This window comes from Belonocnema kinseyi, chromosome 1, assembly GCF_010883055.1.
Source record: "Belonocnema kinseyi isolate 2016_QV_RU_SX_M_011 chromosome 1, B_treatae_v1, whole genome shotgun sequence".
Lineage (NCBI taxonomy): Eukaryota > Metazoa > Arthropoda > Insecta > Hymenoptera > Cynipidae > Belonocnema > Belonocnema kinseyi.
The window spans coordinates 121707734-121734803 of NC_046657.1; the positions used below are offsets into that span (position 1 = coordinate 121707734).

Genomic DNA, 27070 nt, shown 5'->3' on the forward strand with positions numbered 1-27070 from the left:
ACATACATACATACATACATACATACATACATACATACATACATACATACATACATACATACATACATACATACATACATACATACATACATACATACAGACGGAAACATTCCTAAAAACTTGTTTTTCGGATTCAGGGGGTCTCAAAGCGTGGACCTTTGACCAAAACTGAGAAGGTCAAATTTTACACAAATCTAATACCTTCACTGATGAGAATATAAAAGTAAAAAAATTAAATTTCTGGAAAAAATTAAATTTCTGGAAAAAAATATTTGAAAAAAGCTTCGAAAAAACAAACAGGAAAAAGTTATTTACTCAAAAAAGGGCTAATAATTTTTTATTTATCGTTTTTTGATAGGATACTTGGTTCTTGTTTGAGTAGTAACAAATAATATTGAAAACTGAAAATTAAAAAATGTAAGCTGTTGAAAGACCACACAAGTCACGAAAAAAATGACAAAGAAAACGTTGTTCATACTAGAAAAAAAATATAAAAAATGGTTATTGATCATTTTTGATAAGACACCTAGTTTTTTATTTAAATTCAAAAATAACATCGAAAATGAAAAAATTATATTTTCAAAAAAACGAGACAGGGTAAGAAGCAAAATCATATAAAAAGTTATTCGCCCAAAAGAATCTACAATTTTAATATTAATCTTCTTTGATAGTGCGCCTAGTCCTTGTTTCAATCGTAAAAAGTAACATTAAAAGTAAGAAATTAAAAACTTTATGGAAAAATGACACAAAATGCAATAAAATTTTTCACGGAAAAATTGTTTTTAATTTTAATAGGATTCTCGCCTTTTTCAATTATAAAAACAAGACCATAAAAATACTTTTGTTTCAATATAAATGCAAATTATGAGTTTCAGTAATACATATTTACTAAATTAAAACGTTTTTCAGGTTAGTTGAGAATCAAAATTAACGCCAAATAAAGAACACATATTAAACTAATCTTGAAAACTTAAATTTTTAAATTATTTTAAATTACCTGAATAAGTAGCACCAAATCGCGGTACAGAATTAAATATAAAATAAATTTTATATGTAGAACAGTTTGCACAAATCAAAAGTTAATTCACGATCACAAGATTAAAGTTCTGGATGTTTTAATTTTTAATTCTAAAAGGTATGTGCATCAATCTGGGGTATAGAGAAAAAGCGCGTAGCGCAAGGCAAATGCATTATCGAGCGCGAATTGCGAGATAAACATTTTATCGAGTGCGAAATCCCAAAGATGCCTCAAATATTAATTATGTTCTATTGATATTTTATGTGTGAATCTCTCTGCTTGAATGCATTAGTTTAGAAAATAAATGTTTGAAACATGCATAGTATTGAAATTAAATTAAAACCTAATATACTCGAGTCGCGGTACTGCGAACATTTAGCGCAGGTCCACCCACAATAATGAGAATGCACCTGTCAACTGTTTACCTTCTGAAAGCTTGTAGTGACGATTTGAATCGTTATTATTAAAATTATTAAAATGAATTGAGCGAAAGAAGCGTGGAAAGACATCACAAATATAAAATCTTCCACCGTAAGTATCGAATGTATTTGATCATGAACTAAAATTTAAATCACAGTGAATTGTACATTTCAAGATATCATCAAATGCAGAAATGAGTAGTGGAAGGTAAGGGACTATAGCGTCGTTTTCACTGTCGAGGGAAAAACGTACTCAGTAGCGGGAGTTCGCATTACTGAAGTTCGCAGTAGCGCGACTCGAGTGTATATTTTAGCCTGATTAGATGCAACTGAATTTTTAGAATCATTGAGTTATTTTCTTATTTCTATAAATTGACTATTACTATCATAAAAATAATATCTTCTAATAATCCTCAGAGTCAATGAAACATTTTCTGATCATTGCGTTAATGTTTTTGAACAAAGGTATGTGCTGATAATTTCCAATCTTCTAACTTTAATTAGTTTTGAAAGCTGTAAATAATATCATTTTCATAAAGTGTGAGATACTAAAGTCGTCGTCAAAAGTACGCGACCCACACTTTCAGCGCTCACCACTGGTTAAAAAAAACGTAGAAAATTCGAACCCGGTACACTTGAAATCGCAAAGTCTCTCGCGTTGGCGGATATGTATATTGTTGTTCTAAAAAAATTGTTAGGCTACCACTGATGTAAAACGTTTTGAAACACGAGGTTTTAGAAGCACTTTTTTAGAATGCAACGCAGTTTTCGAAATTTCGAAATATCAAATTGGTTGCTAATTACATAACGTTTTCCGAAAAATCTTATCTTGAAAAGAAATAATGATAGGGAGTTGGTTTATGGCTTAAAATGTGCAGTTCCAGATATTGAACTGCGGTTGAGCCGATGTCCCCTTTCCTATGTGGTCCCTATTATCATGAAATATTCGTCAATAATTATTTTGCGAAATATCGATCTAATTTGATTTGTTTAACCCTTGCCTGCACATTCGACTTTACCCACGTTGTCTGCACACCCAGGGTACCTGTGTACCTACCTCTTTTTTCAATTTTTGAAATATGTATGCAATACAAATCTTTTCTTTGTCGTTTATTCCAATAAATCCACGTAAGAAGTGAGTGCCAGAGGGATTTTTAAAACAATATACATACTGTAGCTTGTCTCTATATGGTAAGTTCACTACCCAGGTGCATCGGATCGTTCACCTTGTCATTCAAGACGTCATCTACGAGAACTTTTAGAACATTTAAACTATACTAACAACCAAAGTAACGACCAGTGGTGAATCTACGACCCGGATGCACCAGACAACGCAACAGGTTGTTTAGCACGTATTCTTCGATAACTTTTTCAAAATTCAAAATGTTCCAACATCTAAAACAACTAAAAGTTGTGAGTCGAATATCCTAGTACACCGGGTTGCGCACCGCGTGTTTAGCACATATTCGGGAGAACATTTTCATAATTTAAATTGTTCCAACAGCCAAAATAAATAAAAAATTGTCTGTCGACGATCTGGGTACACCGGATGGAGCACTGGGTAGTATAATACGTATTCTGAGAGAAAATTAAAAAATTTAAACTTAGATAATAACGAAAACCGCAGAAAATAGTGAGTCGCCGACCCGAGTGCATCGGTTCGAGTGCCGGATAATTAAGCGCATATTCTAGAAGAACTTTGTCTAAATTTCAATTGTTCCACCAGCAAAAACCACTAAAAATTGTTAGTCGACGATCCGGGTACACCGGATTGAGCACCAGGTAGTATAATACGTATTCGACGAGAACTTTTTAAAAACTTAAATTTTGTGAATAACGAAAACAACTTCAAATGGTGAGTCGACGACCCGGATGCATCGGTTCAAGCAGCAGCTAATTTAGCGTGTATTCTACCAGAACTTTTTCTAAATTTCAATTGTTCCTACAGCAAAAACAACTAAAAATTGTGAGTCGACGATCTGGGTACACCGGATCGAGCACCAGGTAGTAGACTATGTATTTGACGAAAACCTTTGAAAAATTTAAACTTTGTGAATAATGAAAACATCTCCAAATGGTGGGTCGATGACCCTCATGCGCCGGATTAAGAACCAGGTAGTTCAGCACATATTCTATTAGAACTTTTACAAAATTTAAATTGTTCCAACCGCGAAAATAACTAACAATTGTGTGTCGGCGATCCGGTACACCGGATTGAGCACCAGGTAGTATAATACGTATTCTACAAGAAATTAAAAAAAATTTTAATTTTTCGAATAATGAAAACAATTACAAGTGGTCTGGCGAAGACCCCGGTGCCCCATATCACGCACCAGGTAGCTTAGCATGTATTCTACTAGAACTTTTTAAAAATTTAAGTTGTACTAAGAGCCAAAATATCTTAAAATTGTGTGTCGACGATCCGAATTCACCGGATCGAGCACCAGGTATTATAATATGTACTCTACGAGAATTTTTAGAAAATTTAATTTTGTGAAGAACGAAAACAACTCAAAATAGTGATTCGACAACTCGGGTGCACCGAGTCGCGCAACAGGTAGTTTACCACATATTTCACAAGAACTTTTTCAAAATATAAATTGGTCCAACAGATAAAATTACCTTCAATAGTGCTCGGACGATCCTTGTGAATCCAATCGCGCACCAGGTAGCTTAGCACGTATTGTACAAAAACTGTTTTAAAATTTAAGTTGTTCCAACAACCAAAATAACTTCCAATAGTAAGGCGACGATTCGGTTGAACCTGATCGCGTGCTAGGTAGCTTACCTAGGTAGCTTACTTCTCGTAGAATATGTGCTAAGCTACCTGCTGCCTGATCTGGCGCACCGGGGTCGTGGCCTCACCATTTGATATTGTTTTCGTTATTCACAAAATTTTTAATTTTCAAAAGTTCGCGTGGAATACGTATTATAACTACCTGGTGCTCGATCCGGTGTACTCGGAACGTCGACACACAATTTTGAGTTATATTCGCTGTAGAAACATTTTAAATTTTGAAATAGTTCCCATAGAATACGTGCTAAGCTACCTGTTGCGTGATCTGGTGCACCGGGACGTCGCCTTGCCATTTGATATTGTTTTCGTTATTAACAAAATTTAAATTTGTCAAAACTTCTCATGCAATATGTATCATACTACTTGTTGCTCGATCCCGTGTATCCGGATCGTCGATACACAATTTTTAGTTATTTTGGCCGTTGGAATATTTAAAATGTTGAAAAAGTTCTCGTACAATACGTGCTAAATTACCTGCTGCTTCACCCGGTGTACCCTGGTCGTCGATTCACCATTTGGAGTTCTTTTCAATATTCACAAGTTTCAATTTTTAAAAAGTTCTCGTCGAATACGTGTTATACTACGTGGTGCGTGATCCGGTGTACCCGGATCCTCGACTCACCATTTGGACTGGTTTTCGTTATTCACTAAGTTTAAATTTTTTTAAAGTTTTCGTAGAATACGTATTATATTACCTGGTGCTCCATCCGGTGTACCGGGGTCGTCGACAGACAATTTTTATTCATTTTGGCTGTTGGAACAATTTAAATTATGAAAAAGTTCTCGCTGAATACGTGCGAAACAACCTGTTGTGTGATCTGGTGCACCTGGATCGTCGACTCATCATTGGTAGTTATTTTGGCTGTTAGCACAGTTTAAATATTTTAAAAGTTCTCGTAGATGACGTCTGGAACGACATGGTGAACGATCTGATGCACGCGGATATTGAACTTACCATGTAGAGACATGTCGGCTATTGGCAAACCTAAGATTTTAATTTTTAGCTAAGGCTAATATCCTCTGACACTTGAATGTTATTTTAAGTATTTATTCATTTGTCTTCAGCGTCTCCTAAGCGTTGGAGGCGGGCAAGAGCAAGGCTTGCGCTATGCTACCATTGAGCCATGAACCATGCATTATTGATTGGATAGTGTTTTTTTTTTTTAAATTTCGTAAAGTCCAATGAAAGAAACTATTTTTCCACAAATCCTTTTTAAAAAGTGGGAAAAATGAAGTAGATTGTGTCCATCTTCGAAAATTTTGTCAAAGTTAATTCAACCCAAATCACGTTCTACCGTGGACGAAAATGGGAGTAGGGTCATTAGCCATGCTTGACCCATTGTCCATAACTATGGGACGACCGCGGGAGGACCATGGGTGAACATTGACTCATCTGGAGCCACGCTTACCCCACGCTCACCCCACGCTTGTGTCATTGTTGACCCATGGTTCACCTATTGAAACTTTGCCACGCGGGAAGGTATACTTAAAGTCGATTATTTTTGCAAAAAGAATATCTTAAATGACCTATATGCACGATTCGCTTACAATTGAACCAAATAAACATGGTCTGAAGGTCCGAAGTGGAACTTTTTTTTGTATTCCATTTAGAAGCAAAACACACAAGGATTAAAATGTACTTCAATCAAGTTGCAAAACTGCACATTTCAAGCCATAAACCAACTTCCTATCATTATTTCTTTTCAAGATTAGATTTTGCGGAAAACGGTCTGTAATTAGTAAACAATTTTTATATTTAGAAATTTTGAAAACTGCATTGTTTTCTAGACGCCTTAAGGAGCGTCTGTGAATTTTTTCCAATTTTTCAAGACTTCCAGCTCGTTTAGGGGAATTCTCGAAAGTCAAGGCTTAAATAAAGTTCCCCAAAAACCTAGGTTTTCGATACTTTTTACATCAGCGCTAGCACAAAATATTTTTTTAAAACAACAATACACATGTCCATTAACGCGGGAGACTTTAAGCTTCCACGTGTACCCGGCTAGAATTTTCTGCGATTTTTTTCCGAACCAGTAGTGAGCGCTCAAAGTGTGGATCGCGTACTTTTAACTATGACTTTAATTTAAAAATCTCGTTAGTAAGGTCCCTTTAACCGCGCAGACCTATTAAGAACATTAGTTTCGCATGGGGCCCTGTCGATACTACACATATCGGATCAACACGGGGTATGAACTCTGCACTTTTCGCGTAAACGTCGAGTCTACACATTTAAGTCTACACTTGCAAGTCTCGACGCTTAACTGTACAACTTTTTATAAATAAATTTCTTAAAACTGTACACATTAACTGTACACATTAAACTGTACACGCTAAAACTCTGCAATTTAAATCTCCACACTAACTTCGAACATAGAAAATCTCGAACATTAAAGTCTACACAAAAAACTCTTCACGTTAAACTCTACACATTAAACTCTTTACATGTTAAACTCTACACGATGAAACTATGCACATTAAACTCTACGCGTTTAAATGTACACTAGGGTGGCTCAAAAAACCCTTTTTTTAAAGGACAAAGATACAGCCAATTTCACTCCAAACCCGAAAAAAGAAATAATTTATTTTTAATTGATCCGTGGCTATGATATATAACCGGGTTCACCCGAGTAAAAGCTTAATAAAGCATTTAATAATTTATCAATAATATTTAGGTAATAATTTTTATTTTAAAAATTTCAAAAAACTAACATCAATCAAACAATGTTAATAAATATTCCACTAGACCTATAGTAAAAATTTTGAGGAAAAAAACGAATTTGAAAAACTTTGAAGTGAAAGATACGAGAATAAAGTGTCCAAAAGTCGATTTCATGAGGAATTGACATTTTTGGTTTTAAGGGTAGTTTTCAAGTACTCGTGGTGGTGTGTTAGGGGTATTAAACCAATATGTCAGATAGATGAAATTCTTTGTTGGATAGTTCTATACAGGCCCCCATACTTTCCCGTCACATTTTTTCAAACCCTAAAAAATTAATCTAAAAACTCAAAAAAGTGATTTTTACCCATGCATTTTAAATGTGAAACTTTAAGTCAAAACTGGCACCTATTAAAATATAAATAAATAAAAAATTAGGGAATTTCCTTTCTCGGATTTGGAGTGAAATTGGAGGAATCGTTGCCCTCTGGCATGCAAAAAAATTTTGCCATGCATTTTTGGATCAGCCTAATGTACACGCTATTATATCTACGCATTTAACACTGTACGTTTAAGCTTCACGTCTAATATTAATGTCTGGAAAACCATCTTTTGTAAATATAATTGTGTTGAAATACTTAGAGAATCGGAATTTTCGCAAGTAATAAAAAAATCCTTAGGGCACCTAGTACTTAAAACGTATCTGCATCAAGGATTCGGAAATATATAATAAAGTTAAAAAAGCCCAAGGTATACTTACCCAAGTTCTGACGACGTCCAAGCCATGGCAAACAAATATCGCAATAATACTGGAAACTCATTGTATTCCTAATATTTTACTGCATTTTTAGTTTTAGAAAATTTCCTTTTGATTAATCATTATTGAGATATCGTCATTAGAATTTTTACATTCTCATCAGAGAAGGTATTAGATTTGTGCAAAATTTCAACCACCCCTCCCCCATAATTTTTAATAAATTTCGACGTTTTAAAGGCCCTCTGAATTCGAAAAACAGGTTTTTACTAATGCGCCTGTCTGTTTGTATGTATTTTGGATTTTTTTCATATTTTGAACATTTGATTTCTGATTTACATCGAGGTTGCTAAGGGCCACCCGCATTTAGAAAAACCTTCACAAATTTGTCAGTTTTCGCGTCTCTCTCGCAGCCAGTGGTGTCGCCGGGCGTGGGGGCTCACCCCCCACCCGGAACTAAGTATTTTCATTTTTTAATTCCCTTTACCACACTCTTTTTCTATACATAAGCTCGAAGCCCCCCGCCCCTACACCCCGAAAAAAATCCTGGCACAGTTTTTAAGATAACTCAACATTTACTTTATTATTTAAAAAATCTTTTAATTGGATTAGTTGATGTGGGTGCAAAACTATACTCCTCTGAAAAAACTTAACATTTTCGTTGAAAGCAATTCCCCTTATAAAAATCCAGAAAATGTCGTTAGTTTTAGCGTATCTGTCAGCGTTTTCGAAATAACTCAAAATTGTTATTTTTGGGGATGGAGGGCTTTAAATAATCTTTTTATTAGGTTAGTACTAGTTGGCCGAAGACAAAAGTTCACTTCAAAAACCTTCAAATCTACTTAGTCTTCACGTTTACGCGACCACTTTCGAAACAAATGAAAAATTTAATTTTTTTAATTATGAAAATTTATTGAATGTTCAGTTTGAAGTGGCTCAGGACCATTCTCATTTATAAAATTCTGAAAATGCTGCCAGTTTTCACGTATCTCACAGTTTTTAATATGCACATATTAAGTTGTAATGAAGTGCATGAAGAGGGACCTACATTTTTAATTGAGATTTGAACCACTAAAAATACGGTGAAAGTATATAAGAGACATTTCAAAGGTCAGGCATCGAACCGCGGAATTCTAACATAAAGACCGAGCACCTAACCGCCTGAGTTACTGAGGCTAACGTCTATTATTATAGAACTCTCATTTATAGATACCATTGCTATTTAATTTTTAGCTGCAAAAAACAATATGGCCTTTGTTCGTTTAGAGGGATCTAAATAGAGGATTTTTTTTGCAGACAATTGGCGTGTAAATTTTTAATTTATTATTAATTATAAATAATTATTCACAATAAAGTGATAAAAATAATATTTTCTATAAGTTTAGCGCGTTCACTTCAATGTGCAGAGTTTCATGTGTACAGTTTTAAAGTGTAGACTTCAATGTGCAGAGTTGAACCTGTATAGTTTAATTTGCACAGTTTCAGCGTGTAGAATTTTCAAATAACGAAATTTAAAATTCAAAAGAATTATCGTGTAGAATTATAATTTGCAGACTTTGCTATGCAGACTTTAATTTGTAGACTTTTTCGACTTACTATTTAATGTGTACACTTTTCACGTGGTGAATTAAATGTGTTGACTTGAATGTGTACACTTAAATGTGAAGACTTTCGCGTGGTGAGATTAACGTGCAGACTTCATGTGCATATTTTTAGGTGTTGAATTAAATTTGTAGAAATTATCACCCTAATATAATGTCTACACGCAATGTGTAGAGTTGAACAGCGTGTAGATCCGATAAGTGTAGTATCGATACCCAGCCGTTTCGCATTTGATCAGTAGGTAAAGTTGGTGCGAACCCTTCTCGCAAATGACAATAATAGCCCAGTATATAAGAATGCTTCAATTTGAAACTCTGATGATAGTTAACATTTTCGGACTTACCAAAATAAATCACAAATTTTATGGCCACATGCTGTTTTGGAATTTTTCCTCACTTTTTTTTAAATCACAATTTTACAAAAACAAAATTTAAAAAATGCCAGAGAAATGTCTACACTTTTTGATACAAGTTACATTTTTTGTATATAAAATCGATTTCTGACTCGAAATTAATTAGGGCTATTTTCATTAGAAATACTGAAATTACTGAATTTTCTGTTAATGATTTGTCGCATTAATTAATTTTTTTAGCCAAAAAATTGCGGTGGACATAAACGTATGTTTTAACGTAGGTTTATGTATAGGTTTGAGCCTATCATTCGAGAGGTATATTTCCAGAAAGTTAAAACAACGAAATGGAGTGACATGTAAGTCGGCGAAAGTGCCCAGATTATAACTAACAACCAACCAACATTAAATGTAAAGAAAAACTAATCGGTGTGTTTAATTTGGACTGGGGGACAAAGTACTTCATTTATGCCTGATCTTGTTCAATTAAATGATTTTTATTACTTTTAGTTTGGATTCTCTTCTGATTAAAATATAATATTTCATGAATTTGGCCTTTAGCAATATTTTGACTACAATACGAGGTGTGTTCAAAAAGTAAGGTGACTTTTCAATTTTCGCGAGCTACGTAGATTCAAGTTTTTAATTTTTTGTTTTGTTGTGTTGGTACACTCGTCACGATCATATGTTCACAGTTTTGACTATATAGCTCGTGTTGTTTTTCTGGCAGAGGCGTAAAAGGTTAGAAGGGTTTGGTGTGCTCAGTGATTTTCTTCTTTAGAAAAAAATGTAGCAAAGAGTTTGCATTAAATTTTGTGTGAAAAATGGAATCCAGTGCTCTAAAACTCTTGAAATGTTGACAGTTGCGTACGGTGAGTCTACTCTGAGTAAGAAAATTGTGTATAAGTGGTATAAGCTGTTCCAAGAAGGCCGACAGGATGTCAAAGACGAACCTCGCCCTGGACGTCCCAGCACGTCAACAACAGATGAAAACGTTTAATCAGTGGAAGAAATGGTGTTCAAAAATCGCCGAATTACCATCAGAGAAGTTGCTGAAGATGTTGGCATATCGGTTGGCTCATGTCATGTTATCTTTTCGGACGTTTTTGAAAAACATTTCTTGGCTTTTGCATCACGATAATGCACCTGCTCATTCATCGTTGCTTGTGAAAGATTTTCTGATCAAAAACAGCACCACAGTCATGCCTCAGCCTCCAAATTCACCGGATTTGGCCCTCAGTGACTTTTTTCTTTTCCCAAAACTGAAGAGACCCATGAAACGACATCGATTTTCAACGATTAAGGAGATAAAAACTGCATCGCTGAAAGAACTTAAGGCTATACCACAAAATGATTATCAGAAGTGCTTCGATGATTGGAAAAAGCGTTGGCACAAGCGTATTATATCTGAGGGGGATTACTTTGAAGGGGACAACATAAATATTGAGGAATAAATGAATATTTTTTGAGAAAAACATAAAGTCACCTTATTTTTTGAACATACCTCGTATATATCAGGGCTCACCAGAATGGAAAGATTTGAAAATCCGATTTTTCTGCGCATGGTGTCGAAACTGGTAACATACTTATTTGTGTTTGTAGTGCACTGTTGCGCAATTAAAAAAAATTATAGCTAAAATCAATTACTTTGCATGGACGTTATGTGCTAAAATGTAGTTTAAATTTTAAAATCGTTGTTACTTCCTTATCCTTGATTTTTAAGTTCTCTTTGTCTTTCTGTGCGCCAATTTTTCTCTCTTTCCTACCTCTATCAGCTTTTAAAATGACTTTTTGCACTGACCATTATCAAGTTTTAGAAATAACCATTTTTTTACAACTGACCTTTTGGTCAGAACTGACCGTTAGAATATGCACTGAGTGGCAGTCAAAAAAATAGGTCAAACAGACCCTAATACATTTTTTCAAACTTGACCTTAAACTGGTCCCTAGTCCTTCTTGGTAAATTAAATGTGTTGTAAATTTGAGTAGAAAAAAATTCAGAGCCGGCGGGTGTAAACCATGAGCCATAACGAGCCTTAACCGTAAAGATCGTGATCCTTTGCAGAATTCCTGAAATCAGGGAAGCCCTGATCAATGCCGTTGAAATAAGTTAGAAACCTCGTAATTAGTTAAAGTGTCACGATAACTTTGTAATTGCGAGATAGAAAAAGTTTATAATAGCAACTGCATCACTGAGCCTTACTGATTCGAATGTTAGTATCACTTGAGACTTAACATCGGTGATCACTAATACCGACAAAGTATCACTTTATTACTGACATTTGTAATCATCAATGCCGATGACATTTACTAGCCAATTCTTTTAATGTATTTTGAACGGGTTTGTTCTTCTCATAAGCATTTTTCAATTCTCAAGAATTTACCGGGATTTTCGTAATATATAAATTCTTTTTCTTTGTGTGTTCCAAGGAGATACCAACATATCTGCGATAATAAAATCCACTCAGTCGTTTCACTTCTTTAAAAGTCGATTCAAACATTACGAGTATTTATTCTGTTGAGTAGTTTTGTGTTCGTTTTTATTTTATGAACATATTTTATTCGATGTTTTTATTATTATTGGATTTCGTAAATTTATAAGTTTTATGTTATTCTATTTATAGCACAACTCGTATTTTATTTGCTGATCTCTTTTAAAAATCTAAAATTTCAAATCTAAAATTCAAGCAATTGCTATATGGCAATTTAAATTATTACACTGGATTAGAACTATTTGATTGGAATTATTACAATTGATACTCCACAGAGCTCTCTTTGACACATGATTTCAAAATAATTATACTTTTTCGCGACATCATAAAGTATTTTTGGCCGAATTAAAAACGCGAAATATGTAGTTTATGTGGTAAACGTAGTTCCGGGCGAGCCTGGGTGAGCCGAATTGAAGCGATGGTTTCAAATTAAAAAAAATCATTCGACCCAAAAATATTTTACGCTTTCAATATTTGTTTTCCAAAAACTGTATGAAAATCGCGACTTTCCATATCTATAAAGTGAATACAAAATAGTTTATTTTAGTGCAATTGGGGAAACAAACTAGGGCGCATAGAATAAATACACAAAAAATCTTTTTCGGATTGTTAATTATACCTTATTTAAGGATTATTTAGACGACGTAATTTGATCAATTATTCAGATATCCAAAATATTTCAAAGACTGAAGATGAAATATAAAGGATATATAATATAAATCTGTTATTAAATAATGCATTGTTTAAACTCTGAATATTTGCAGGTATCTTAAATGTTTCCTACAAGTCTCGCTTGTGGAACTCTTGCTTCGACTTTCGTGTTACATGGCCGTCGGGACTGTACATTGAACCAGTGGCGGAATATACATCGGGGAATCTGTTTTATATCCAGCAAAAATACATCTCTAAGGGACCGGATCTTGCTTCTATAGCAAAAGAGACTCACCGAAAGTATCTAGGGAACGCAACTGTGGCTATCTTTCTCGAGAATGGTACGATTACGGTTCTGCAATCTAATGGCACGATAGTTACGTGCACGGAGTTTAAAAAATTAGAGGAAACAAAGGATATTGACTTTTCGAAAGGTAAGATATTTCAATTACAATCTGAAGTCATTTAAAGCCACTACAATTAGTTTAAAGTCACGTGAATTATCTTCTAATCTTTTAAAATGTCTGATGTCAGTTGAATTCAAGTAAATTCTCTTGAAGGCGCTTGCAGTTATTTGAATTTTCCTGAAATCAGTGAGTTCATGAGAAATGCCTGAAGGAATTTGAAATTATTCTAATGCGCAAGAGTTCCTTTGAAGTCCCTTGATTCCCTTGAAATATCCTAAAGTGCGTACGAAGGTCGGCTAAATTTTTTCCTTGACTTTACACTCATTTTGCTTAACATTGGTTTCAATCCACGAAAACATAAAAGATGAAATAAATCAAAAATATATTTTTTTCTGTTTCAATCTGAATTTTCAATATTACGTGAATTGAGATGAAGCTCAGCATTCCTCTTCACAAGCAGCTATATAGAATAAAAATAAATATTTACTTTTTAAGTCACACTCCCATGATTCTATTGTGTTGGTCCCAGGGATTCGAACGAAGCAAAACAAAATAAAGCGTTCCTTTTGGTTACGTTACGTTACCGTATAACAGAACTTTCGTTATTTTCGTTGCCGTTGTTTAAAGTAAAAACAAAATCATGAATGTTTTAATTCGTTTTGTTAGTAAGAGCTGAATACAAAGTAAAATAAATCTATTATTATTCTTCAAATGTAACAGAACGAAACAGAAAACGCCATTAGCGCTTCTTCGATATAAATATTTATAATTGCGTAAATCGAATAAGGCGGAAATGTATACAGCCGAGGATTTGCAGAATTTATCTGGCTTACTGAGTCGAGTTTAAAAACTGTTCGGAGACATTTCGACATTAACTACCCGCAGGTATCTAAACGTCAGAATTATGAGAACCACGACAACCCTAGTACTCCAGAGCATTCAACAGATTACTCAACATACTCTTCGAGGAGGTCCGTCCACTCAGCGCCGCCACCAAGGCAAATTGAAAAATAAAATACGCCATATTTTTTTGCTTTTTTTCTAATTTGATGCTAAAAAAATTTTTTTTGCTTTTTAAACTTTGGAGAAAAGGGTGGCGGCGATAGCAGGATGTCCACACAGCGCCGCCACCAGCGTAAACTCACTAAAAATTGTTCTAATGAGATGAACGATTAGTGGAGATTTTGTTGCTTTTTTTGCTCTCTGATGCCATATATTACGTTTCCCAAAAAACTATCCCTAAGTCTTACACACCTACCCCTCGTAATCAAAATCATTTTAAATGTAGGAAAACCACCATCAACGATATAGACATGTTTTAGGGCTTTAAATTGATTACTTGTGACTTGAAAATTTCTCTCTAAAAATATTTTACCCCAAAAACTATCCTTCCACTTGAAGGTGTGCTGCGGAACATATAAATGTATGAAAAAAGCATTAAAAATAATAAAACTTAGAGAACACTGTCGTTGAAATTTTTTTGCTCTTTTTTTTGCTCTCCGATTGTATATATTACGTTCCCCAAAAACTACCCCTAAGTTATACATACATATCCCTCGTGACCAAAAACGTTTTAAAATTTGGAAAACCACCTTGAACAATTTGAAAACGATTAAGAACGCCAAATTCATTACATGAAACTTGAAAACTTACCTCTCATTATAATTTCCCTTAAAACTGCGCTTCCACAAAAAAGTATGCAGCAGAACATGTATATGTATGAAAGAAGCATTTAGAATAATAAAACTTTGAAAACACTGTTCGTTGATATTTTTTTTACTCTTTTTTTGCTCTCCGATTATATAATACGTTCTCCGGAAACTACCCCCAAATTATACATAACTACCCCTCGTGAACAAAAACGTTTTAAAAGTTAGAAGATCACCTTGAACAATGTCAGAATGATTAAGAGCTTCAAACTAATTACATGACACTTGATAATTTTCTTCTAATCATAATTTCCCTAAAGACTATCCTTTCACGTAAACGTATGCAGCAGAACATACATACGTATAAAAAAAGGATAAAAAATAATACAACTCAAAAAGCACTGTTAGTTGATATTTTTTTGCTTATTTTTTCTCGTCGATGATATATAATACGTTCCTCAAAAACTACCCCTAAGTCATACATACCTATCCCTCGTGGCCAAAAACGTTTTAGAACTTCGAAAGCCACCTTGAACAATGTGAAAATGATTTAGAACTCCAAATGAATTACTTGACAGTTGAAAATTTTCTTATCATTATAGTTTTCCCCAAAAACTACCCTTCCACGTGAAAGTATACAGCGAAACGTATATGTGCATGGAAAAAGCATACAAAATAATACAACTTAGAAAACACTCTTAGTTAATATTTTTTGCTCTTTTTTTTCTCTCCGCTTATATATAATACGTTCTTATATATAATACGTTCTTATTTGCTCTCCGATAATATATAATACGTTTCCCAAAAACTACCCCGGAGTAGTACATACATACCCCTCGTGACCAAAAACTTTTAAAAAGTTGGAAAACCACCTTGAGTAATATAAAAATGATTTAGAATGCCAAATTAATCACATGCTAATTGAAAATTCCCCTCTTATTATGATTTCCCTTAAATCTACCCTTCTAGGTGAAATTCTACAGCAGGACACATATGTTTATGGAAAAAAGCATAAAAAATAATACAACGTAGAAAACGCGTTTGTAGATATTTTTTTGCTCTCTGATCATATATGATACGTTTTCCAAAAACTACCCCTAATTCATACATACATACACCTCGTGATGAAAGGCGTTTTAAAAGTTAGAAGAACACACAGAACAATGCAAACATGATTTAGAACTCCAAATGAATTACATGCAAATCGAAAATTTCCCTCTCATTATAATTTCCTTAAAAACTACCCTTTCACGTAACCGTATGCAGCAGCACATATGTATGTATGAAAAAAGCATAAAAAATAATAAAGCTTAGAAAACACCGTTAATTGATTTTTTTGCTCTTTTTTTGCTCTTCGATAATATATAACACGTTCTTTAAAATCTACCCCAGAGTCAGACATTAGATTTGAATCATTTTCACATTGTTGAAGGTGGTCCTTTAACTTGTAAAACGTTTTTGGTCACGAGGGGTATGTACGCATGTCTTAGGAGTAGTTTTTGTGGTACGTATTGTATATAATCGGAAAGCAAAAAAGAGCAAAAAAAATATCAACTAACAGTGTTTTCTAAGTTTTATCATTTTTAATGCTCTTTTCATACACATACACGTTCTGCTGCATACATTCAAGTGGAACGGTAGATTCAAGGAAAATTATAATAAGAGAAAAATTTGAAGTGTCATGTAATTAATTTGTAGTTGTAATTCATATTCAAATTTTTTAAGGTGGCTTTCCAAGTTTTAAAATGTTTTTGGTCACGAGGGTTAGGTATGTATGACTTAGGGGTAGGTTTTAGGGAACGTATTATATATAAGCGGAGAGAAAAAAAGAGCAAAAAATATTAACTAAGAGTGTTTTCTAAGTTTTATTATTTTTAATGCTTTTTTCAAACACATATATGTTCTGGTGCATACTTTCACGTGGAAGGATAGTTTTAAGCGAAATTATAATCAGAGGGAAATTTTCAAGTGTCCTGTAATAAATCTGGGGTACTAAATAATTTTCACATTGTTCAAGGTGGTTTTCCAACTTTTAAAACGTTTTTGGTCACGAAGGGTAGATATGTGTGAATTAGGGGTAGTTTTTTTGGAAAACCTTATACATGTCGCCAGAGAGCAAAAAAAGCAAAAAAATCTCCACTAATCGTTGATCTCATTATAATAATTTTTAGTGAGTTTTCGTAAGTGGCGGCGCTGATTGGACGTCCTGTTAGCGCCATCACCCTTTACTCCGAAGTTTAAAGAGCAAAAAAATTTTTTTAGCATAAAATTAGCAAGAAAAAAGCAGAAAAATATGTCGTATTTCATTTTTCAATTTTCCTTCGTGGCGGCGCTGCGTAGACGGACGTTCTTCGAGGAGTTTTGAGACCAGCGTTTATGCGGATGCTAAGATGAGCTTCTGAAAAGCAAGAAAATTTCGGTTTTCCAAGGTAGTTTAGCAGGTCCAATTTTTAAATTCTTTAGAATGTTTGGAGGTAATATCAGATGATTTGCCCATAAGTGGCCTGGTCCTTGAAAAAGCTTTATTAGGTCGAAATTAAGATTTCTTGGTATTACTTTAAAAGGTAAGTTTTATTAGTCTTTATAAAAAACGTTTGATTTGATTTAATCGATTTTGTATTTACATGTCCATAATTTTTACATTTTTAGCCATCGGACAGTCCTTAATTAATTTTTTATTCTTTTGTAAATTTATTTTGCTCTCTAATTAAATAAATATTAGTCGATCAAAATAAAGATACTTTGATTGCTTATATTCTTTGAATGATGATTTTTATTTTATAAATCTAATTCCTCTGAAAAATAAATATATAAACGATAACGACTTAAAAAAAGTTAAAAAATTATTTAGAAGACAAATTTGTTGAAAAAAAATTTGTTTGGAAACAAAAGAATGTAGAAAGCATTAGTTCTAAGCATTTTGTTTCCTTGTTCACTGTCACGGTTTGGTTACGTCAATTATAGTTTAAAAGTGTTATTAATTTAATTTCAGATACCTCCCGACGATAAATTCCTCGAAGAATATGTTTGAATGGCTTATTATTTTTAGATACCTCCGGAGGGTTAACGTCTGAATGCCTCCGAACAATGTTAAAAATCGAGTTGGCAAACTACCTAGGTACCTCAGACAATATACTCACTTCTTCAGAAATTCGTTTTAGCCTTAAAAAGAACGCAGGGTCTCGAAATTGCATAGTATATTCTCGGCTACACCTAGAATGTCATATTTCTTATCATTATTACTTTTAGATACTTTCGAAATCTTAACACCTTATGCCTTTCAAAAAATTCCTCAAAGAATATTTATCAGGGACCTGGTGAATTTTTTTCAGCATCTAGAAAGTAGTAATTCTGATAATTACGACTTTCAAATACTTCCGAATGTCGAAATGCCTTTAAAGAATGTGAAAATTCGACCTGGTAAGCCACCTGGGAAACCCAGACCATCCTCGCTTTCTCAGCCATGTATTTTAACCTTCAGGGGAGGGTTGGGTCTCAAAATTCCTCGAAGAATGTGTTTCAGTATTCTGGTAAATTTTCTGGAGAACGAAGTTTGCCGTAGTTCTCATAATTACGACCAATAGATTCTAGACTGCTAGCACCTCAATGCGTTTAGAGAATGTTAAAAATAGACCTAGCAAGCGACCTAGGGATCCTGAACCATTTTTGCCTTTTTGGAACCCGTTTTAGCCTTGAAAACAACGCACGGTCTCAAAATTTGTAAATTATAATAATTAAAAATTTTAGATTCCTCCGAAGTATTAGAACCTAGATGCTTCTGAAGAATGTTAAGACATGAGCCATCCTTGATTTTTCAGAAACTAGTTTTAACCTTCGCAGGAAAGCAGGGTCTGCAAATGCCTCGAAGAATATGTTTGAGTATCCTGGTAAATTCTGTGATGCAACTGGGTTTTTTATAGATTTTTAAATTCTTCGAAAAATATGTTTGAGGGAAACGGTGAATACTCTTCATCACCAGAGAGAGGCTTGCAGCGTGGCTCTAGACTCTGTAAGAAAGACCTCCGATGCTTGACGGACGTTTGAAAGTCGAATAACTCCAAATGAACTGTAATCTTAGTATTGTAAAATATTATTGAGTTACTGGTATAATTCAGGTTTTTCAGTATTTTTTAATTATTAAAATAACATTAACTAGATATTTTTTCATTACGTTTGATCTGTTTTATAACGTAACGAAAAAAAAAGTAATGCTGACATTCGTTACACTGCGCGATATCGATTACTGAACTAAGAAAACTTTTGTTGTGTTCACATATAACATAACATAACGTGACGAAAGTTTCGTTTGGATCCCTGGGTGGTTCTCACAACTATACCAGTATAGACGTAGCAACTATACTAGTATTTCTAGAGGTCATACTGCTCCACGATGGATACAATTTCGCTGACATGAGAATACATGATATGACAATTATTTGGAAATTTATTTAACAATCTAAAAATCTGTTTATCTAATCTTATAATCTATTTGGTTCTGAAGGTCCCCAAAAGTGCATAATATACAAAAAAGATACGATACGATGAAGCATAAGAAACACCTCGAGCAAATGACCCTTCTCTTTTCAAATTGTTTCTAATATATAACATAATTCTTTTTACTGATAATTTTTTTAAACAATTTATTATTGTATTAGCAATTTTGTATTAGAATAGGGATCGAAAGTTACTGTTTTTTCTTTGATTCAATTTATTTCATTCTACTAAATATTGTTTAAAAGTGAGAAACGTGCATTGATTCAAAGAAACCATTTATTTTAGGTCCATACCTTTGAAACAAAGAAATATTTCTTGGCTTGAGAATCTGGGATAAATAATTCAAGACTTTGATACCTTCAAAATTAAGAGCATAGTTTCCTCAAATCGCGTTTTCGCACCCAAGGGAATATTTCTTGGGTACAACGATTTTGAGCCTTTAATTGAGAAATATTCTATTTCAAATAAGTAATTCATTGGTATGCGAAACAAGTATCTTGGTTTCTTTCAATAAAAGAAATATTGCGATAACTAGAAACAATAATAATTGAGAGAAATATTTCTTTCGTATAGGGAGTTGATACTGTATGTATGTATTTAATCTCACCCTTTTACGGGTTTGAGGGACTCCGCTCCCTGTACATATATTTAAAAATCCATCCTTAGTCTAACTTAACTATTACTTATATTCTACTCTTTCGAATTACGTAGTATAAACAATAGTAAAATTTATTCTTTAATGAGCGATCTTCCAGGGCTTCCTTTTCCTCTCACCATAAAGATATATTTTCTCCGATATTGAAAACAATTTTACTGTCCTTTTTAAGGATAACCCATTTAGCTCTGCCCTACTCCCTTGCTTTCCCTTACTTCTTCCAATTTCTGCATCCACATCACTTCCTGTACATTACCATCCAAAATCTATCTTACATTTTCATCGACACTCAACTGTTTCCCTTCATCTCCTGTACATTTCTCTAATACATGTGCAAATGACTGCATTTCGTATCCATATACTCTATATAAATTCTCCTCTTCATCCATATAATACCTGCATGCTCTAACTCATTCTTCCATTCCAAACCATACAACCCTACTCCATTTTTCTTCCTTTCTTATTTTTTACAGATATTCAGGTTCTGGCAACCCTTTGACCATCATATACCATCTATTGTACCTCCATTCTAAAATCTTTGTCCATCTCATTTCTCCTTGTTTTACTAATTGCTCTAACTTTATGTCCTACCACTCCATAACCCTTTCTCGTATATGACAAATCCTCATTTTTCTCCTTTCTTCTTTCTTTGAATTTCCCAAATTGCTTCTCGCCTCATTGTTTTGAATTTCCCCCAAACATGCTTGCGTTATTAGGCTTTCCTCTCCCCTTCTCCGCTTCTCTTAAAACCTCCAGCCTCTCCTAATTAGTCTAGTAACCATTTTTTCCCTCCCTACTTCTTCTCTTAATATGTATCCTGGGCAACTCCACCTAAGCCCCATTACCCGCCTCAGAAATCGCACATGTATGCTCTCTACTTTCTTATGTTCTTTCTAGCCCAGATCTCCACTCCATAGCACAACACTGCCCAAACCAACGCATTAAACAACCATACCCGCATTCCCCAATCTTTCCATTTTTTGTCCGTTTATCTTCCAAGCTTAATTTATTTTGCTTATTCTATTTCTGAAGCATATCAACTTTGTCTTGTCAACTTTCACCGTCAAATCTTTTCCTCCCACATACTCTTCGAAGATTATCATTATTTATTATATTATCATACCGTGCCCATCATCTTCTAACAGAACTACATCGTCCGAGTATGCTAGAGAGTATAGTTTGCTATTACCCAAAACCGTTCCTCCTTTTCCTGGCTCCTTTAGATTCTCCTCTAAGTCTGCCAGGAGCATATTAATTAGTAACTGACTCAACTGGCACCTTTGCCTTGAACCTCTTCCTGTCCAGAAAACCTGCCCTTTTTTTTTCCTATTTTCACCTTAATTCTGGTTTCGGTAAAAATTTCTTTTATCCTCTCCACCAACTGTTCCTCTACACCCCTCTTTTTTATGGCCTGCCATAGCACTTTTCGATTCACTGACTTAAACGCTGCTTTGAAATCGACAAACAATGCGACTAGTTTTACGTCCTTACTTTCCAAATTTCTGTTAACTAAGTAGTTAAGTACCTATATGTTGTCTATAGTGTCCATCCCTTTTGTAAATCCCGCTGAGTATGTGGGATACTCTCATTTTGTTCCACCTGATTCTTCAATCTTTTCCTTAAGATTTCTGCATATATTTTATAACTGACTGGCGTGAGAGTGATCCCTCTGTATTCCTCTATCTTCTTCTCTTCCTCTTTCTTGACAAGCGGTACCACTAGCTCTGTCACCCACTCTTCCAGTCACTCTTCCCCTTTTCAGACCTTGTTGCAGATCTCCCACATCCCATCCCTAAGCCCTTCCCCTCCATACTTCATCGCTTCGTTCTCGATCTCATCAGTTCCTGTCGATTTGTTTCTTTTCTACCTATTTATTGCCTAATCCACTTCTTCTCTTGCTATCTCGTTCCTTTTCTCCATTTCTCCTGGGACCTATTTATCACATCCCACACCCTACCTGCTTTGATCGCTTTTTCTACTTCTGCTTTATATTCCTCCTTTCCCCTTTGTTTTTTTCTTTCCAGCATCCTCGCATGTTCTTTTTTCCACCTGTTATACTCCTTCTCCATTTACCCTTTTCTCCACTTTCTTACAAACTCTTTCATTCAATCTTTACTCTCCCAGCATTCCTTGTCCTACCAGCCTCTCTTTCCCCTTACATCTTACTCTTTTGTATCTAGCTCATCCTTTGCCTTCTCAATCGATCCTTTCAACTGTTCAATGAATGATTGTACTCTCTCTTCTTTTTCATAGCTAACCTTCTCCTTATTCACCTTTTATTTAAACTCTTGTAATTCATCTACCCCCCCCCCCCTTAGACTCCCATTTTCGTGTTACTTTCATCCCTCTTTTTCCGTGCTCCCTCTGCTACGCTTACTAACACCTCTTTTTAGTGTAGCTATGGCTGGAAAATGCTCGAACCCTATCTCATTTCCTACCTTCATGCTCCCTATCATATGCCGCATTCTTTCCTCAGCCAATATGTAGTCTATTACTGTTGCTGCTTTTCATATGAATGTGATTTCCCCTTCCTCATCCTCTTCCACATTGCCATCACATATAAACCATCCTGTTTCTCCTATCATGTCTAGTAACTTCTTACTCGTCCTGTCCATCTCTTTATGTTTGGAGTTCCTCATATATGCCTCCTTTTCTTCATCTCATAACCCTCCCCTTTATTCGCCAGTCTATGAATTTAAGTTCCCTCCTGTTAAAACCAATTCTTTCTTCTTTTCCTCTATCCACTACCTTATTACTTTTCAGCTTTCCTTATCCCCTTTTCTTCTGTATGCACAAACCACCGCTATTTCTACTTTCCCAAATGTAATTTTTCATACCATTGTTCTATCCTTTTCCTTCATGTCCCCATATTTTATCCCTTTTACTGCTAATTCTTTTTTCAAACCCTGAAACCATGCCGCCTAGCCTTCTCCCTTTAATGTGTTCTCTTCTTGCTTCTTGCATTGATCACACATAACCTTTATTCTTGTTCTTCAAACCTGAGATATTTCAGAAAGCTATTTTCACGTTTTTCTCCTCCCTTCCCTCTTCTTTCTTATTCACTTTGTTTCTCCTTTGCCGTTTTGAAACCCCTCTGATTTATCTCTAGACTCTCTTTCGTCTCCTATCCCCCTACTTTTCTAAAAACTTTTTTCTTTTTTTTCTTAATTCTTCTAATTCTTCATCCCAGCACCATTCCATCTTATTTCTTTATAACCTGTATCTCCCTATCCACACTATGTGGCCCTTTTTCCACTCTACTCAAGCCCCGTGGTCTATTCGCTATCTCCTTTCCCTCTCCAGACATGTTAGATCTTCTTTAATTCTTTCCCTTCTTCCTCTCAATAACTTTTTTCCCTTCATAATTTTCTTTTTCTCCTACTCACTCCCTACTTTCACCAGAAACATTCCTTCTTTTCCTTCCTTCGTCCCTCCTATTTGCTCTCAAAAGATCTTTTATTTCTACTTTTTTATTTCCACTTCTCCTGTTTCACTCTCCGCTTTTAATCCCTTAACTACTAATTAATTTTTCCTCTTTGCACGTTCTTTTAATAATCTTGCACTATTTCCTCATTCTCTGTTTTTCCCCCGCATGCTCAATCCTAATTTTAAAATTGCTTAGTCGTTTTTTCGTTTCATCTCTCTAGTTCTCTGTTCGTGAATCTCTCTCTGTCTATTCTCAATGCTCTTTAGCTTACCCTAAACTTTGTTTTTCTCCTCCTTACAGGTTTCATTCCATTCTTCCCATTTTCCTTTTACATTTTTCACTTCCCCCCCTACGTCGTTTCCCTGTCTATTCATGTCCCTATTCATATCATCCAATCTCTCTCTCTCTTGTTTCCTCTCTAAACCTTTTTATGAGAGCTTTCAATTTTTCAAACATTCCCCACCTCCCCTATCTCTTTCTGGTGTTTATCGTTTAATTTTAACTACCTTATTATCTTTGTTTTTTTCTACATCATCGTCCCCTGTCTTTCTTTTCCTCTTATCCTCCCCTTCACTGCCAGTTGCGCTTGCCTTTTTTTGCCATCCGTCCAGACTCCTATTTGAATAGGGGGTTGGTACTGTTATTTCAATAGAATATGTCTATAAAATGAAGTGATTTGATCACCTAAAAATTAATTTATTTACTTGAAATGTATTTTCCTTTTGTGAATAAAGTGAAGTGATTCTTGTTCAATAAACATTTCCTTCAAATGAAGGAATATATTTGTCAAATAACTTCATACGCTATTCGTTTGAAAAAAGATTTTAGTAAAATTGTATACGTTTATCGAGTAGTTCAGAACACATGCCGCCAGGTGCAGAATGTTAATGGTCTTACAATATAAATTGATTCTGAAGTCTTTAAGTTAGCCATAAATTTTTAGCATAGATATAATCTTAAAAGAATGTGGCGATTGGTGTTTATCGGTCTAGCTAAACATCGCCCCTGCTAGAAATTTGTTTGTCAGTTCCGTACAAAAATAATAAATTTATTATTATTATTATTATTATTATTATATTATAATTATGAAAATTGAATTAAATATTGATTTCTAAAATTAAGCCTGCCTAATTTTTGTACTTTAAATGTTCATATATTTTAAACCATAGAAGAGTTTTTCAATTTAATTACATTGCTTTTTGAATCAATTAATATTTTATCAACTCTGTTACTTGTTTATTCTGAACACTATGTCGCATATTAGATCCGGTTTGACTTAGAAATTTTCATGTAAAATGCATGAGTTAAAAACACTTTTTTGAGTTTTTGAAATAATTTTTTAGGGTTTGAAAAAATGTGACGGGAAAGTTTAGGGGTTTAAAGAATTATACAGAGAAGAATTTCATGTATCAGATATATGAGTTTGTTACCCTGAACACACCTCCACGACTACCTGAAAACTACCCTTGAAACAAAAAATATCAATTCTTATTAAAATTGACATTTTGAAAACTTTATTGTGGTCTTTTTTTTACTTAAAATAATTAATATTGGTCTACCCATGAGAAAAAACCCCGCTGAGACCTTTTAGGATGAGGACACCCGGCGGGAGTCCGCATGGATGTTCCACGCGTGGAAAATATACAAGGGCCCCAGTGGAGGGCCCAGCTCGGTTGCCCTCACGGATCAACGATTAAAATTTCTAAGTCGGAAGGGTGAATATTTTCTCAGCACCACAAATTTTAAGGTTTCAGGAGTTCAGACTTACAAACAATGAATTTATGTTAAAAATTGGATGACAGTTTTTTGAAATTCAAACTCTCATAATATGGATGTTCCATAGGGACCCCCGCAGGGGACCCAGCTCGGTTTTTGACACTACTTATTTTAAGGTTTTATGAGTTTAGACTTACAAATAATGATTTTCTGTCAAAAATTGAATGACACTTTTCTGAAATTTGAACTCTCATAATATGGATGTTCCATAGGGGTCCCCGCAGAAGACCCAGCTCGGTTGTCTTCACGGCTCAACGATTGAAATTTCTAAGTCGGAAGTGTAAATATTTTATATCCTAAAAAAAGTACATACAAAAATACGTTTAAAAATATGATTCATGCGTTCTAAAATTTCAAGAAACTATCCCGTCATTGTAAAAAGTTGTAAAGTTGTATACAACGTGAAAAAACGAAGTATTACGGGAAGAAAAATGATAATCGATTTAAGTTCTTTATTAAATAATTATTTTATTGATATTCCTGTTAAAAGTTTGTGTATTTTACATTTGCATAAGGTCGTATAATAATAAATAATCAGAAGCAGAGCTTCGAATTTTTTACTTTAACTTTTCTTAACTGTAGCTTATGAGGATGGCTTTTTCACCGAGTTTTAACTTATCGGTTTAGCGCAGTGGTTAGCACTCCCAACTATTAGGCGATCGATTTAGGTATAGATATATAGGTTTGATACCCAGTAGCGTTAGAAATTTTATTTGTAACATAATGTTTATAGATGTAATATATGTATTTACTCTTAATAGGAATATTAATATTCGCAGTCGAAATACTCGCAATCAATTACTATTTATATTGTTAATACCTTTTTTGTCATATCGTTAGAATACAGCAGTACTAGTTAGCACTGACACAGTGCTGTGCCCATGGTTAGTTTCCTATTTGAGTAGTACTGTGCGAGTAGCTATATCCAGTGCTGACCCAACACTGATAGGCCAGTACAAAATAGTGTTATGATCCCAGAGATATGCCAGGACAGGTGGCTGCACTGGCAAAAAAAACCAAGAGGGCTTTCATTGTGGCAATGAGGGGGGTCCCCTCTATTTTTCCATACGGGTATTGAAATATTCATTATAATTGATTAATTAATTTTTAATTATTTCAACAAATGGAATTTGTTTAAATGATTTTTTAGAAAATTTGTTCCGCCACTATAAGAATGTGACTATTAGTTTAGTGAAACATTCAATAACATTCGTTTATTAATTTGTAATTGTTTGAACAAATTGAATTTGTTTGAATAATTTGAGAAAAAATAAATTTCCCTGAAAATGATTACTATTTATTCAGGGGAATCTACCTGAGTGGGAGCGGTGTTGCGGAACGAACGTGTTATTTACTAAAATAGCACGAGAATTGTGGATCAATCTGAAAAATCTCTATCCCTTCCACACACTACTCCTTTCCCCTACCGAGTGAGTCTCTTTTCAACGTAGCTCCTATCCCATTGGGTGATCCCTTGCCATTAGCAGTTTCATAACAGTGCCATTCGGCTTCGATACTGAATTCATTCTTATGGTTTACAAGGTCGCATATTAGCGTTAACAGATGCTCACCACGAGGAGGTTGCTTAGTCGGATTTCGAGTATCGTTTAGTCCTAATTCTGTAACTCTAAATAACTATATCATCGACATTGCGACAAAAAAATATATATCTACTAAATATCTATTAACGATACCACACAAAACAGTTACACTCCAGAGATTTTGATGGTCAATCTCTTGCAACCAATGAGAATTTACCGGAGAATAATAATGAGAATTGTGTAGAGCTGTGGTATTTGTTTGTCGGGTATGAACAAATACAGAAAACGATCGCAGCAATCGTCATGTTTTGTCGCATATGTACCAAAACATAAAACGATTACAGCAATCTTCATTTGTTTCTCTCTCTCTCTCTCTCTCTCTCTCT

The 27070-nt window shown here is 34.4% G+C and overlaps 1 protein-coding gene across 1 annotated transcript in view; it reads left to right on the top strand.

Annotated features, from left to right (window-relative positions):
• The window catches only part of LOC117179874, a 106793-nt gene that overhangs the window by 17586 nt on the left and 62137 nt on the right, over positions 1-27070 (top strand). Inside the window, exon 3 of the mRNA XM_033372049.1 lies at positions 12849-13169. Within this exon, the coding sequence (XP_033227940.1) occupies positions 12849-13169 (321 nt within the window). The remainder of the gene's footprint in view (positions 1-12848; positions 13170-27070) is intronic.